The sequence below is a fragment of the Oreochromis aureus genome, linkage group 9 (assembly GCF_013358895.1).
Source record: "Oreochromis aureus strain Israel breed Guangdong linkage group 9, ZZ_aureus, whole genome shotgun sequence".
In the NCBI taxonomy this organism is placed as follows: domain Eukaryota; kingdom Metazoa; phylum Chordata; class Actinopteri; order Cichliformes; family Cichlidae; genus Oreochromis; species Oreochromis aureus.
In genome coordinates this window covers 14,672,281-14,688,158 of record NC_052950.1, presented here as the reverse complement: position 1 = coordinate 14,688,158, position 15,878 = coordinate 14,672,281, and the positions used below count along the sequence as shown (strand labels likewise).

The 15,878-nt window shown below is 38.6% G+C and overlaps 3 protein-coding genes across 4 annotated transcripts in view; 1 reads left to right on the top strand and 2 right to left on the bottom strand.

Moving 5' to 3' along the window:
- The window catches only part of tpk1 (thiamin pyrophosphokinase 1), a 74,967-nt gene extending 68,103 nt beyond the window's left edge, over window positions 1-6,864 (top strand). For both annotated transcript variants that reach the window (XM_031750036.2, XM_039617431.1), the window contains exon 9: window positions 6,256-6,864. In XM_031750036.2, coding sequence (XP_031605896.1) covers window positions 6,256-6,401 — 146 coding nt within the window. In that variant the 3' untranslated portion in view covers window positions 6,402-6,864. The remainder of the gene's footprint in view (window positions 1-6,255) is intronic.
- Window positions 6,865-7,015: 151 nt separating this feature from the next.
- Window positions 7,016-8,834, bottom strand: sec61g (SEC61 translocon subunit gamma). Its single transcript, XM_031750038.2, has 4 exons — window positions 8,697-8,834; window positions 8,211-8,314; window positions 7,916-8,018; window positions 7,016-7,188 (listed from the first exon to the last, which is right to left on the bottom strand). The coding sequence occupies exons 2-4, from the start codon at window positions 8,302-8,304 to the stop codon at window positions 7,179-7,181; spliced, it is 207 nt and encodes a 68-aa protein (XP_031605898.1). The 5' UTR covers window positions 8,305-8,314; window positions 8,697-8,834; the 3' UTR covers window positions 7,016-7,178.
- A 964-nt stretch (window positions 8,835-9,798) lies between these two features.
- zgc:112332 (uncharacterized protein LOC553712 homolog) lies at window positions 9,799-15,729 on the bottom strand. The gene is made up of 7 exons (XM_031750031.2): window positions 15,478-15,729; window positions 14,948-15,063; window positions 12,908-13,063; window positions 12,515-12,619; window positions 11,236-11,445; window positions 10,430-10,622; window positions 9,799-10,241 (listed from the first exon to the last, which is right to left on the bottom strand). The coding sequence occupies exons 1-7, from the start codon at window positions 15,486-15,488 to the stop codon at window positions 10,139-10,141; spliced, it is 894 nt and encodes a 297-aa protein (XP_031605891.1). The 5' UTR covers window positions 15,489-15,729; the 3' UTR covers window positions 9,799-10,138.
- Window positions 15,730-15,878: the final 149 nt, after the last annotated feature.

Below are 15,878 nucleotides of genomic sequence, written 5' to 3'. Positions count from 1 at the left end.
TGTGATAATTGCATATTTGTAAAGCTTTGGAAGCCTGTTTTTGAGCAGTGCCTCATGCCATTTTTATTTATCAAAATGTTGGCATATTTCATAGATGTAGTGCACTTTTTTTTTTTTGAAGCCTTACTCCAAAATTTTAAAAGAAGAGCCCCTATAATCTTGCCTTTTTTTTACATTATGGAATAAACAGATTCAAATTTCAAATATTTTATAAAAAAAATCCCAAGAAAACTGTTCCCTCTTTGGGAGTAACCCCTGTATTCATTTACTGTCACATCGCTGTTAATGCCTTTGTGCTCAGTGAAGTTCACACGAGCATAAGTGTGTGTGGGTGTAGGTCTGTAAATGGATGTGTGTAGGAGAGACAAACACAGATAATGTGTGTCAGTAGATGCAGGTGCCACTCTGACATCCTGTTGGTAATGACTCCTAATTCTTCTGCTTGTGGTGCTCTGCTGCCTCTAGTGGTACTTTTAAGAACAGCTTCCACTTTTATTTACAACAGAAAAAGGCTTCACAGTGACTGTAGTTTAATGGCAGTGTGCAGAGGTAGATGTTTTATGATCACTGCATTTGAATGATGATTGATAATTATGGTAATTGGCCTTGGAACCCTGTTGGGTTCAGGCTATTTTTAGCAATGCCTCAAGCCATTACGATTTATCAAAGTTCAAATCAAATCACTTTAATTGTCACATCACATTACTGGTACACTGGCATGAATCTTGTTTCATTGATTTAGTGCACACTTTTTGTAACCCTGCTCCAAAATGTACTCAAAGGCCTTGAACATTTAGATGTAAACATTCCATATTCTTGTACATAATGTAATAAAACACATTCAAATTCATTTTGTTTATAAAAGCATGCACAGAATAATCATAGCTTTATTTAAATAGGAACTAGTTGTGCAGATAGTTAGAGAACTCTGAACTGTAAAGTTAGAGAACTGTTCCTCCTGTGGCAGTAACCCCCCTCGTGTGCATTTATGGTCGCACTGCTGTTAATAAGAATGTGAGAAAAGTATTTTTAAAGCCTTTTGATTTCACATTTTTAAGAGGGTCCAGAACTCATAATCCGACAGTATCTGCCTTGACTTCACCCTCTTTTCCCAGTGCGTCTCATGACTCTTCTGCTAAGAACATGGTGGAAACACATTATCCTACAGAGAGAAACCTTAAAGCCGGCACTTAAACGCAGTCAGACGTTGTTCTCGTACACCCAGGGCATAGCGAGCCTGACTCTGTGCTCTCTCAATTATTAAGTAACGCAACTTCACATACAACTCATTTCCCCACCACCCTTATTCTGAGTCAAGCTGCTCTAATACCATGCTTGTTTGGCAGTCTTTGAAGCAGAATAGGATTTTTCTTTGTCCCTGTTTGATGTGCGTGCAGGCGCCTGTGGACAAATGATTTGCTTCATTCTCTGCTGGCTTTGTTCTTTTGTGTTCATTTTTTTTTTTACCCTTGTGTGATGTGATTGCACCAAAACCATTTTTGCATATTTATAAAATTCTTAATATCTAATGCTATTCACATTTTGCATCTTCACGTGTGCCAAGGCAATGCAAGGTGGTGCTTTGAGGTTACTACTGTGCAATAGTAGTATGACTAATGTGTGTGTACATATGTGTGTGTATATATATATATATATATATATATATATATATATATATATATATATATATATATATATATATATATATATATATATATATATATATATATATATATATATATATATATAATATAAAAGCTACTTCACATTTAAAAGATTCCAAGTATGTGTGTCTAAGTGTAGACAATTAAAGATGTATCAAAATGCAAAAAGCCTCAAAAAAAGAAAAAGAAAAACCCAGATTATGTAAGATATTTTTGCACTAATGATGCATAGTAGTTGTCCTGGCACCCAATTTACCGAGGCTGGAGGAAAAGTGTCCCTTAAAATATTCAGAGACTTGCAGCCTAATGATTAATTTAGACTTTTGCTAAAGTTATGCTTTTGAAATATGATTCGGTTTATTAAAACTAACTATATTCTGTTTATGTAAGAAACACAACACGCACATATTTTTTTTAAAAGTTAATGGCGTACGATGTTTTTGTTCTTTGCTTTGCATGACTGCACACTTGATTTCATACATTATTAACTATATTCTGTTAAGATTTTACATATAAAGATGTAGTACTCGGCTCTACCCACCTGTGTACAAAACAGCTTTTTGCTGTTGCGAGCTCTGGGGGGAAGCATGTGTTCTTTGAACACTTTATTAGGAGCACCATGCTACATACTGAGCAGAACCTCCCTTTGCTGTGCAGCTTCTACAAAATGTTAACATGATTGCATCAGTTAATGTCTGCAGATTTATTTATTTTTATTTTTATTTTTTTTTTGTAGCTGCACTTTAATCGTGCAAATCATCCACTCTTCCGCGTTCCAGATGTTTGATGTTGGATCCAGATGTTAGTCTCTGTGGCCATTTGCTTTAGGATACGGAGCATTATCATCCTGAAAGTAGCCATTAGACAATAATTGTAAATTGTTGGTGTAAAGGGATAGACTGCACTTAGCCAGCTGCAGTGGTGTGGAATTTAATCCTTGATTGACTGGTGTTGCCATGAAAATATTCCCACACCATTACAGCTCCACTGCCAGCCTGGACTGTTGACACAGGGCACTTTGGTGCTGATGTGAATTTCTGACCCTACCATCTGCGTCGCTCTGCAGGCTGTGTTTTTCTGTTCTTCGGTTTCTTGTGAGCTTGTGCCAGCTGCTGCTCCATATTTCTATTTATGTGCGCTCCCGCTGTTGCAGCTCACCCGCTTCGAGGTTGGATGTTTGTGAACTCTGAGATCCTTTTTGTGCTCACAATAGTCATAAAGATTTGTTATCCGAGTTACCTCAGCCCTTCTGTCAGCTCCAACCAGTCTGACCATTCTCCTTTGACCTCTCATCAACAAGACATTTTCTTCAGCAAAACTATTGCTCACTGGATGTTACTTTTTTTGTCATGTTTTCATACTTTTCACACAATTCTGAGCAAAGTCTGACTGCTGTACTTGGAAATCCAAGGAGAGGAACAGTACTCCAGTACATCTGGCACCAACAATATCATTATCATTGAAGTCAGCGATGTTCAGTTTTTCCCTCTTTCTGATGTTTCATGTGAACATTAACTGAGATTCCCTATGCACATCACTGCTGCCACACGATTGGTTAACTGGATAATTGATAGATTGATGACTGATTGAATGCACAGGTGCCTGCAGCCCCCAGTAATTGTAATATTGGCCTCCTTTAAACACGAATGTGGTAGAAAATCTTAAATAACATATTTTGGCTACTTAAACTTATCGATGTGGTTTGCAAGGTTTTATTTACCCTTTTGATAGTGACAGTGCAGTTTAGCTCTTTCACTTAAGTAAATCATGTTTGCATGTTTTCTTGTCAGCGAGACTTTGGAGGTTGGCGCTTTTTTGAAGTCATCGGTTAAGGCAGTTTTGCTTCCACAAAATTCTAAAATTGATATTTTAATAGAGCAGAAATAATAAAAAGAAAGACCTCCTGCTTGAAGTGTGATTTATAGTACTAATGAGAACTCATCCTCCAACTTATTCTTAAACACTGATGATAGCACACTGACACCAAGCAGGCAAACCAGAGAATTAAACAAAGATGGATTTCAAAAAAACAAATGGAATTTTTTTTTTTAAATCTGAAAGTGTTCAGACATGAACACTTTCAGAGCTTTCCAAAAGAAAAAAAAAACCTTCCTTGATTCAGATCTGAAAACCACATTAACTGTTTTTCCTTCATTAACACAACTGAAGTAGATTTTTGCAAATTTACTAAACTAAAGGTTCAGACATTTCTTAAGTACTTAATTTGCTGCAGATGTTAAGGACACAGTACCAGATAAAAATGAGGAAATAGCAAAAAGCCCCAGGTGTAAATCTCCTACGGTGAGCGTAGCCTTTTCATATTAGACACGACTGAATAGCTCCATCCTCTCAGTGTTTGTCAGCTCAGCTTGTTCAGAGCTAATGCAGCGTAAATAAATGTAACGCTTAATGGGAAAAGTGACGTGCAAATTCACATTTTTTGTAATTTGGGGCTATTGAAGCATGATCAGTGATTTGTTATTTTGCCTAGATTAATATTCACAGTACTGTGCAAAAGTCTTGAGCCACCCCTCACATTTTGCTTCCAGTGAGACAGACTTAGTTGTTATTTATTCATTTATTTTAAAAGTGTTCTGGATGAGTAGTTATCCAGGCTTTCTCTGGGTATTTCAAATGTTTTTTTGTTCTTTTTTGACATGGGCTGCTTTTTCTCTCATTTTCAGTCCAGTCCTTTTACCTGACCATTTTCGAAGGAGTGCTTTTTTTCTGTTCTCATTCAAGCCTAAAAAAGCACCTAACTCTAGTTAATAACCAGTGTTATGTTTACATGTAACAGACAAGTGAGCAAAGAACCAATTTAAAAATTTATCTTTAGACATTTTATTACTAGCCTGCTTAAACACACAATTTGTTTGGATTTCTGTAGCTGAATCTGTGAAAAAAATACCAAAGCTGACCCAGTTTGATGGGCATAAAATAATATTTTTTGCACTAGCAAGGTGATTCACAAAGAGCCCTTAGCAGAAAACCTTGTATATATCTCAGCATGGTGTGCAGTACATTCTTTAAAAAAAGGTAAGAATCTAGACAAGTGGAGGACAAAAGAAGAATTGGCAAGACTAAAAAACTATCTACAGCAGATGAACAGTGTCTGACAGCCATGTCCTTAAGAGACAGGAAATTATCCATCAAAGATCTGACATAGGACCTGAAAGACCCATCAGGACCTTCTACTGTTTGTTGAAAACATGATCAGACATGGTCTCAGTGGAAGGGTGGAGAGAAGGCTGAAGTATGCCAAATTACACAAAAATTGGACTGAAAAACATGGCAATGGGTCCAAATTTGATGAGTTTTTGGTTCAAATGATTGTCAGCATGTGGAGGAGGTCACGAGAGAGGTGAACAGTGAGTGTCTATGGCCATCTGTAAAACACAGAGGCAGCTTTGTCATGGTTTGGTGCTGTATTTCATACAGTGGTGTTGGAGATCTTGTTAAAACTGATGGAGTTAACACACCATTCAGTACCATTTGAAAGTATCTGCTTCATTTTTCAGCATAATAATGTTGAGAAACTAACAATCCCAAACACACCTGGAGAGAAAAAACACAGTGGGCCACTATCAGTGGCTAAATGGCCTCCCCAGAGCCAGCACTGTGAAGCACTGTGTGATCAAATCAACATCCAAGGAAGAGCTTCCAGTGCCATTCAAGAAGCCTGGAGAACTATTCCTGAAGACTACTTAAAGAAAGCAAGAAAAAGGTGGTCCTAGCAGATGGTGACTTTCAAGCTTGTCATAATTAAACACTACTTTTCCCTTATGTATTGTATTTCCATCTATGTTTGTCATGTTTCAATAAATTACTGTATGTATTATTTTAAAGAAAAAATAAAGATATAAAAAAGCAGTATTAGGTTCTTAACAATGTGATTAGATTTAGATTTCAGTCTTCATACCCTGCTTCGTTCTCAAGATCAGGTCTAAAGCTTAGTGGGAGTCAGTGAAAGGAGGCTAAAATGAATTTAGTTCTCTACAGCAAAGGCTAAATAAGTTTCCAATAAAGGACCAGCAGATGGCAAAATTTGTCTTACAGTGGGTTGCATAGATACTACGGAGTTTCCTAGTTTGACCACTTGAGGTCACTGTTGGACAGCTGTCCAACAGATTTAGATGCTTTTGTCAAATCATTTGTAGTTGTTGGGAAAGTACTGAAGGCTTGTTGTGTATAAAATCACAAAACAAAAGATAATGTGGTATGTGACTTGTATACCCTAGTGGTTACCTTCCCTGCTACTGGCAATTAAAATGAGGACATGACTGTAATGACGGTGATTACTTCAGTAATCACAAAGTAGGAATATTCAAGAGCCTTTGTGAATCTTTGTGGATTTGGCTGTAAAACCACGTGTGGCCTCACACTGCTTTGCACAATCCAAAGTCATGTGGACCACCCTGCCTCACAATTGTTATCCAAGACCATGTTGATCCAGACCATTTCTCAAAGAAAGAAAAAAAAAGACTCTGGCATGCAGCAATATAATGAACAGCCAAAGAGCATTAAGTGTGGTGTCACTTTGTCTGCCATTAGTATTGTGTGTAATTGTTATATTTCTGTCTCCTCTGTCCAGATAATGAGGTCCTGCAGTTTGGCAAGCTGGTAAGCACCTCCAACACTTATGAGCCCACTGACCCCGGAAAGCCCAGGAAGGCCGTAACCGTGACCACAGACCAGCCTCTTCTTTGGAGCATGGGCATCCGTAAAAACGGGGAATGACAAAAAAAAGAGATTCTTCTTAATGGGAGTGAAAAGTTAGGAATTGTGACCTAGTTTCTCCAGATCAGCTACGGAAAAAAAAACAAAAAAAAAAACCTCAGGTTTTACACTTACATTTGAACAGGCTTTTTGATTTTTGCTCGCTCAGGTATAAATGAAAAATCTAATGCTGAAAAGCTCATTTCTCGGCTGTAACCATGGTGACCACTGTTTTTTGAATAACATAACATACTCAAACCACAATAGTCATGAATGCCAAATTATTACTACTCAAGTCTTTCATGATGGTAATGTGAAGTAGCACTATACAGTTAAACTCTATTCCTACGTTGAGCTTCTACACTGTAGTGTTAAATTCAAAATGAACAATTCTGTTTTAATATGTGCACATTATTGCCTACATGTATCCAGATATCCACTTTGCATAGCAGCATCCTGCGTGTGCCTTTGAGGTCAAGACGACAGGCCTGCCTTCTGTGGCTGTTAGCAATATCTATTGATTAAATCGAATTGGGAACGCATAATTAAAAAGTGCCTTTTGATGGCAAATTTACAGAAGGTAAAAACCAAGCTACTGTAAAAAGGTGCTGTGTTGATAGAGTGGACGGGACATATCAGATTTCCAATTATTTTTATTTACACAGTGACATATAAACGTTGAGCACAGAATGTAAAAATGCCATCCCGACAGTCCCCCCTCCCCCCCCAATCACATCAGCTGTTAACACTGCAGCGCCATCTCCTGTCCCCACGTGATGAAGTCTGATTGATCAGGACCTAACCACCACTAGAAGGAAAAACAGAGAAGGGGATGTTAAGTATGAGAACACAAATGTACCTTTTTTTCCACATATTCTGACTTTTTACAACAGAAGCCTAAGCAGTATTTTTATGCTGCTTCTACTGCGCACAAAGAATTGCCAACGGTACCGGTGTGACTTTTTAAATCCTGTGTTTTGTGTAATAAAAATGACTAATCACTAGAAGAGTTTGTGTCATTTTATCATCCATTTAATGAAATTTATATACAAGAGAAACTTGATCAGAGAGTTAAATGTGTCTGTGGAAATCTAGTATTAGTAGCAGCTATAACATGACTGTGACAAGTAATGGTAGAGCCATAGTGATTCACAAGATTCAAGGGTGATGGCAGAAATTCAGGATCAAAGTGCAGTATGTTTTCATTATAAAATTAAGACATTACAGGAGTTTTAAAATAAAAATATATACATATGTAACTGAGTGAAATTGAGGATGAACTTCGGTAACAACAAGTAAAGGCAGATGATAATGAGAAGTCGGTTTGGATCAGTAAGTAACCCTCTTTGTCTGAAGAGTCATCACTGAGTTCTATTTTAAATGACCGGCCCTACTCAGATTGAGAGGAATACAGAGCAAAACCCTAACCCTCACATTATCAGTGAGCCAGATTAGAGCACGGTTTAAACAAAGTTATCTAAAAATTGTTCAAAGACAGTCTGCGTGATGGTGTTTGTCATAAATTGTTTACTTACACGATGATGTTGTTGATGGGGATGTGAATGAGCTTGACAAAGAAACCAATGAATCCCATGATCGCAAACCCAATCGCTGTGGCCATTGCAATCTTCTGAAATTCTGGGTGAGGGCAAAAATAATAATTGTTAAAAATACAGGAAATAATACAATGCCACTATTAAAGAAAAAGATCATAATAATTGAGCTCTTTGGATTCGGAATTTGTTAGTCAGTTGGTTCAAATTTATATATTTGTTTTCGTTTCCAGCAAACAAAGGCTAGCCGATATAAATGAAAAGAAACAACACCCACCTTTCCTGTCGGGTTTTGTGCACCTCTTAACGAGCCTGATGGAGTCTTTCACGAACTGCCGGCCGGGCTCAACAAACTGCGTAACCTGATCCATGGTGCTTAGTCTGAAGATAGAAACAACACAAGTCAATATTAAAGCTGGGACTGGTCTCAGTGCTGACGTTGACTTAAGCTGACCGAGCTTTAACAACTTTGTCATTATAAGTATACTGTATATATTCTCATTTTCTAATAAATAAACAAAAATACGATTAAAAAAAAAGTATGCGAGGCTGATTTTAAATCAGTTATGTTACGTTAATTTAATTAAAACTCGACCTTAGCTAACGTTATGCTAAGACATGCTAACTATTATGGCGACGTAGCGTTATGTTGGCAATAAACCTCGACATGTAAAATAAAATCAAAAGGTCCCAACCCAACTAGCTGGCTACATTTATCTGATGAAAAAGACATATGTGTATTTAAAAGCGGCCGTTAGCTTACCTATTTCCTACGTGATGCTTAGTAAGAAAGTCAGAGAAGTGAAAGCCACGTAGCTACGACACAGATCACCCCCTTGTAGAGAAAGAGCTGACGTAGACTTTAGAAGCGCATGCGTATTGTATTCTATGCGCTGTTATCATTCTCTGCATCGCCCCCTGCAGGCGGGGAGGTGTTCTTAACGATTACACTTTCTGGAGTTGCCAGGCAGAAGGAAAAGAGGAAGACCTCAAAGAAGATTCATGGATATAATGGAGCTGGCTATAAAGAGGATTGGTGTGATACTGTAAGATCATGTATCCCATCGAAATTGTGCTTTATTGACATATTTGGGTAAGCAAACAGCCATCATCCCAGAAACGCATTAATAGCAGGCTAAAAAATGAAAAACAATCAAGAAAATAAAAAAGTCTTTAGTCGAGGACTAGAATTAGGTATAGGAAAAAGAGTTTACCCCCTTTCATAAAGATGAAACACTCTAGCAGACAGCAAACTGACAATGGTTTAGTCATTTTCACAATTAAAATATATAAGAAAACTAAATAGTTACATAGGAACGTAGGGCCCCTAAACTTATCACATATTTAAATCCATAAAATTACAATCAGGGGTTCTAGATCTTTTTTTTCAGAGACTGTATATCTAAATCAGAATGCACACATTGTTCAGACAGATTACTGGTCATGGGCTACTTATCTTATTCCACATTCCTTAGGCACTAAATCCTCCCTCATGTGATGTAGATTAAGATGGGGTTTCTAAACAGCATTCTGGCATTTGCTTTATAATGACTTTTCTTTCTTTTCTTCATTATATTTACTGTGCTCATCTCAGTGTCATAGTGTCATAAATAAGTCAACGTCAAAGCACGCATGTCACATCGTGTCTATAGGTTACAAACGAGCAAAATTTTGCAATGTATTTGTTACTCTTACATGCTGACACTTGAAACTATATGTGTCCATGCTGTAAATAGTGCCACATTCTTCTTTCTACTGTTAGGAGGAAAGGTAGAGCATTTATAATGATCTGAGTTTTACTGATCAGAACCAGATCCACAGCTTCTCGCTGTGCAAGACTGGAATGAACAAGGTATGCCCTCATCAGTTATGTAAGTAAGAGTAGAAAAAACATATTTTCTTTCTTCAAAACTGTTCAGTTCTACAAAAAAGTACTGAAAACACTTTGTCAGTAAATTTTAACAAACATTTTTACACAGAGATAAGCATCATGCAGTTTTTATTAACACTTTTTTCCACCAAAACATACAATGTACAGCTTTTTTTTTTTAGATCATTTACAAAATAAAATGGTCTTTGGAGCAATCCTGTTACTTCTTTTTGAAACAGTAACATTAATACATGTATAAAAGTGCTTAGCAGCGCTGTTTAAAGCATGATGTTTTCACACACAGTGTCTTCACTGCAGAGGTGTTTTAATCCTATTCACTGCCAGGTGATGCCGAGCATGTTACAGCTGACCTCCCACAGTTTCTGCGCCAAGTCATCATCAGAGGCGGTTCTTGAGCACCTTGCAGGGGCGCAGTCACTGCACACACAAAGGAACAGAAAATGAGAATTACACACTATGCACTGCATTCATGTAACTTATAAAAAATGGGGAAAAACATCACATCCAGTGTAACTTTTTCTTTATCACCAGGTAGAAACATTGGGCACGGTAACACCGGCACTCTAAATGCTCTTGCTGTTAACTGAAATACTGGGTCTGTGTACCTGAAGTACCCTCCACTCAGGCTCTCCAGACCTGGCTCTACAGCACAGTAAATGGTAGTCTGCGCTCCCTCCACTGTGGTCTTGGTGAAAATCTTGAAGATCTTCACCGCCACTTGGATACATTGGTGCTGGTGCCTCCACAGGTCAGACTGAACCACCCCTGGGTGCAGAGAGAACACACTCACCCCAGTACCTGCAACACAAACGCAAGCACATACAAATGCTGCACAATAACATGTGCTAACAATTGTCACCTGCTATTTATATGTGCATGTTGGGATTTTAAGTGAGGTTTGTAACATTTTTTTTTTTCAACCAGTCCCTACAGTGAATATAGTGTTTTTAATAAAAACATAACAGACATGTTAGCCTTTGATAAAACACCTTCAGTTTATTTCTGAGTTAATGGACTGAGCTCTACTCCTGGAGGATTAAAGAGAGCATTCAAGTGGAAGTGGGACTCATATGTAGCTGTTGGCAGATGGGTAGGTACGACAGGTACTGACGTAAGTATTTCTGCAAGTTATTCAGGGTGACGTTAATAGAAATTTTAAGCTTGTTGCTGCCCCACTGCTGTTATGTAAAAATTTAAAAAAAATTCTACTTCCTTGACTCAACAGCACAACTTCATCCCATTAGTCAGTTTCCATGACTCTGAGTCTCTCAGCAAAACCCACCTACACGATGTCTGCACATGCTCCACTGTTACACATTTCTGTGCCCATATCATGGCTGTAAGATACCCATGTGTTATAGCCTTCATTCCTCATGATGCACATTTGGATATTCATTTTCTAAAAGCTCACCTTGAAACCTTTTTGCGAGTGAGCGTGCAAAGAGGACGTTAGCCAGTTTGCTCTGTCCGTAGGCCTTCATGGCATCGTAACTCTTCTCACTGTTGATATCATCCAGTTGAAGCCCAGTCCAGGTATGGGCCACCGATGCCACCACGACAATACGGGCCGGAGCAGAACGCTTGATGAGGTCCAAGAGTAAGTAAGTCAGCAGGACGTGACCTGATGAAAACAATCAAAACACCTTTTCTGGTTAATTTATTAACAAAGCAAACCCAGCAGTTAATGTGTAGTGTACGTATAATAACCTTTTTAACAAATATAATTAATTTCACTATTTTGCAAAACAGACACATAAGGAAACTTTACCAATCATATCAGTGACTAGCTGTGCTTCTTGTATACCTGTTGCTGGAATTTGTGTGGTTGTTTCTCATATGCAACATAGAGTAGTTCTTCCTGTTGCGGTGTTTATAAAAAAGCCAGCCACCTGACTGAGAACAATCTAAAATCTGACTCCATTTAGACGACCAAACTTGGCCACCCTCATGTTTTCAGTTTACATGGCACTCTACAACCGCAGGAGTCGCAATCTCAAGCAAATCTCATGTTTTTTTCCTACTCCTTCTTCCTTGCTGTGAGCTTTCTGCTTTGTTAGAAGTCAGAAAGTTTACACTATCACAGGATATTATTCCTGCTGATGTGGTAAACAGTGTGTCACCCAATACAATGCATGCCAAGAAGTTTTTTTTTTTCTTTTTTTGTTTGAAAGACGTTGAGGGACTCTTCTTGATCTTAATAAGAACATTTTTCTTTACTATTTTTTCATTAATTCCCATTTTGCGTAACAATATCACTGTTTAAAAAAGAATGTGAACACATAAGGAATGTGTCAAAGTGCACACGTTTATTTCTGGCTATTTGTACATGTCTGTGTGTTTGCATATGTGTGTGGGAGACCATGCTGCAGCACAGAGTGTTCCCGCTCTGTCAGCCTGAGACAAAAATATCATGGAGGAAAACATCACCTAGAAAGAATCCATGGTCCAATAAAGGGGGAAAACACCGGCAGCAGCAACTCTAGTTCATTGTCCTAGCTTGGTAAGACAGTCACATTGGCACATGTGTTATTAATGCCAGATTTAAAATGACCTTTTTCACTATGAAAATACGCCTGTCACAAACTTAGCATAAATTCGGTAAAAAAAACATAAAACATGAGCCTTAATTTCAAAACAAAAAAGAGGCGTAAAAATGCAGACAGAAAAATACAAAACTGAGAGTAACTCACCCAAGTGATTGACACCTAGCTGCATTTCGAACCCATCAACTGTCTTGGAGTAGGGACACATCATAATGCCTGCGTTGTTTATCAGGATATTCACTTGTTTTTCCTCTGGAGAAAAAACAAAACAACCACACAAACTGATAAAGATTGGGTATAAAATTTCATATGTAGCAAACACACTTCATATCTGATAAAACCACTGCTTTTAAATTCAAATGCTTTTACAGTATGCCTCTAATTATCTGCAGCAGTGGCGGTGGAGGGGCTGAACAAACAGGGATTTATACATCAGCCCTGCAATTACTGAGCCCTGTTTGCTGGAGGAGTCCATTACTCCTTAAGAGGCATACAATTATGCCCTTGAAAGGAAAAGTGGATTTAAAAAAGAGCATATACCTTTGTTAACAACTTCAGCAAAGGCCCTGATAGACTTGGTGTCAGACAGATCAAGTTTCCTGATGACCACGTTCTCATTTCCTGTGTCTTCCAAAATGTCCGTCCGTGCCTCCTCCGCCCTCTCAAGGTCTCTGCATGCCATGATGATGCGTGCACCTAAAAAGTAAGATCCACAGAGCACGAGCTACTGACAAATAGTATAATATAATACACTCCCTCACTGCACATTGCTTTCCTCCCAGAGTTTCAGTTTAGGTGAGCACAGGAACCTTAAATCACCCCAAGTTTCATTAGGAAAGACTTGACCCCCATCATATTCTTGAAAGTGTGAAATTTCACTCTGAGCTCACATCCTGTTTTTGGCAGCAAATGATTTTTATACACCCCATGACAGCCATTTTCACAGCAGTTGTATTGTACTACCCTAATACTTGAACAGCAGAGTTCAAAAGAGGCAAAGTTCCCAAACTTAAAACTGCAAAATAAAAATTAAAAAAAAAAGCTTTGCTCATTTGGTGGGATACAAAAGCTCCCAGCATTAAATGAAGAACCTTAATCTTTCAGGGTTCTTCAGATTGTCCTCTAATGTTTTCTAAGCTCTCACTCAGCATCTCATTTAGCCAACTGCTCCACTCGAACAAACACAAGACCCTCTCAATTGTGTCGTTCTCATTCGCTTCTGACACAAATTACCATGCATTCTTCTTAATGAGCACAGAAGGGGGGGGGTTTGAGGACACATGCACCCACCCTCTCTTTCACCCATATGCAGGCACAAATATGCACACACACATACACACACTCTCTCCTGCAAACTCAGTCATTTTCACACACTCACACATATGCAAAATAGCTGCTGCACCCAGTAATTACAGAAGATGGGAGCCATTAACTAGTTGTAATATAGCGTCTCCATCCCATTGCTGGTGTCTTTGTTTCCATCCTGAGGACCAAATTATTCCCGCATCAACAGGGAAGCCGAGTTCACACAATTAAATAAAATAGTAAACAAACAGTGGGAGTCAAGACCAAGAGGCGTGTACTGAGTCACGTCCAAGATCTTTCAGCAGATGATTATTCGCACTCAGTATGATATGTAATTGTGACAGTCTTTCCTCATTTCACTTCATAAACATTCAATTTCACATGGACAGCTTCCTTTGACAACTCATTATGTGGACCAAAAGGTAAATAAATAAGTAAATGATAATAATAATAATAATAATAATAATAATAAAATAAACTTAGATCAAGATCATAACAAATGACTGACAATGTTGAGATGCAGTGCCTGAAGGAATCGCTTCTCGTTATCAATCTTTGCAAATCCAATCATGTTGTCACCACATTGTTGCATAATCCAATTTACTGAAAGATGATGCTGTGCCTCCTCCTACTTTGTTTTAAGGCAGGGAATCCAGTTTTATTATTATTACTATGGATTATTTTATGCTGGTGCCAGTGTACATTTTAAAAATAAATCTTACATGTTGGTTGCTCTTAAACTGAGGAAAGTGTATGTGGCATACTGTGTCTGTCATGATGCAGATGGCTGGACAAACTGAGTCTTGTATGCAGAACCAGCTTTCATATTACTCACTCTGTGTGCATATATGTGTGTGTGTGTGCATGTGTGTGCACGACTGCTAGATGCACTGCCTTTGTTTCATGTCTGGCCCTGCAGGGGACCCTCACAATGCTCCCTCTGTCCCTGCGACGCCTCATCTGTCTTCAATTTCTGTCAGTCGTCTGGAATCGTTGAAACATTAACCAAGATGCTCATTTCAGTAAATATATTTAAAAAACCCATAAATTCTTATCTATATTTTTATTCAGATTCACGACAGACTGAGGTATGCTAAGCAAGCTGAACCAAGCCCAATTACCCAAGTATTCTTAGTGCTTAAATCATGAGGACTGAGTGGGATATGTACTGTAAATCACAGCCTGCCAGTTAGTGTAAATTAAAGAGGCAGGCACACGTCTGAAAAGCTGATAGACTGAGGCAGATGGAGAAACACCCGCAGCTGGGCACAGTACCTCTTCTTGCCAGGTCCTTGGCAGTTTCTTTGCCTATACCAGTGTTGGCTCCAGTGATGACCACTGTTTTCCCATCTAACCTCTCCTCAGAAGACCAGTGGTTACAGCACACACCCCTGAACAACAGGCAAGTAAAAGCATGAATTATATATTTTTCCTCAAAGTTTTAAAGATCTGATCTCTATTTGGACACAAAAGAGTCTATAAATCAGCGCATGCTCTCAAACTAACTATCCAACATCAGAGTTACTTTACACACACTGCATCTGTAACAGAGTATATTACACCAGTTGGTTTCCAGAATAATTGCACAAGTCGTTTAAACAGATTCATACTCAAAGCTCTTTTTTCCGTTTTCAAAATTAGCATAAAAAAACTAATAAAACCACGGGATGCGACGCAAATCACTGTGCAAAATCTGGTGACACAGTGGATAATCTTCAAATATCTCACACTGCTGGTATTATTAGAGCCAGCTACCTAACCTTTAACGTTTTCTGCAGGCTCTATTTTATTTATTTTTCTCCTACCTGCAGTACATTCTTCCTCAAAGAGCAACAGATTTCCACCTTAGGACCTCTGCGACAATACAGCGCCTTTCTCCGCCACAACACTTTATCAGCGGGTTCCGTGCTTTTCATCTGTCAGCCACCTCTCCTCGTTTTCTTTTGCGTATCGCTGCCGGGGCCAACCAGGGGCGGGCTGACGCATAATTGATTCACAAGTTACAGGCTGGGGGAGCAGCCTGCTCTCCTGCTGCCTCCTGCTGTCGGAGAGACTCGAGTTATGGGGTTAGCTGAGGCGAGAGTGTGATAATTCACCACTGCGGTGTGTGATACCACCGAGAGCGTGGAAAACCCAAAGTTAAAAAAAAAACGCCTCGCTTCATTATGTAGCAGCATGCCAGTGCTAAAAATCCTAATGATGTAAG

Excerpts from the sequence above, each read along its gene's own strand:
- sec61g (XM_031750038.2), bottom strand. The coding sequence starts at position 8,304 with ATGGATCAGGTTACGCAGTTTGTTGAGCCCGGCCGGCAGTTCGTGAAA. Across the intron at positions 8,019-8,210 it reads CACAAAACCCGACAGGAAAG|AATTTCAGAAGATTGCAATG; the intron begins GTGGGTGTTGTT and ends GCCCTCACCCAG.
- zgc:112332 (XM_031750031.2), bottom strand. Across the intron at positions 13,064-14,947 it reads CAAGGACCTGGCAAGAAGAG|GTGCACGCATCATCATGGCA; the intron begins GTACTGTGCCCA and ends CTTACTTTTTAG. Across the intron at positions 11,446-12,514 it reads GCTAGGTGTCAATCACTTGG|GTCACGTCCTGCTGACTTAC; the intron begins GTGAGTTACTCT and ends TGTTTTCATCAG.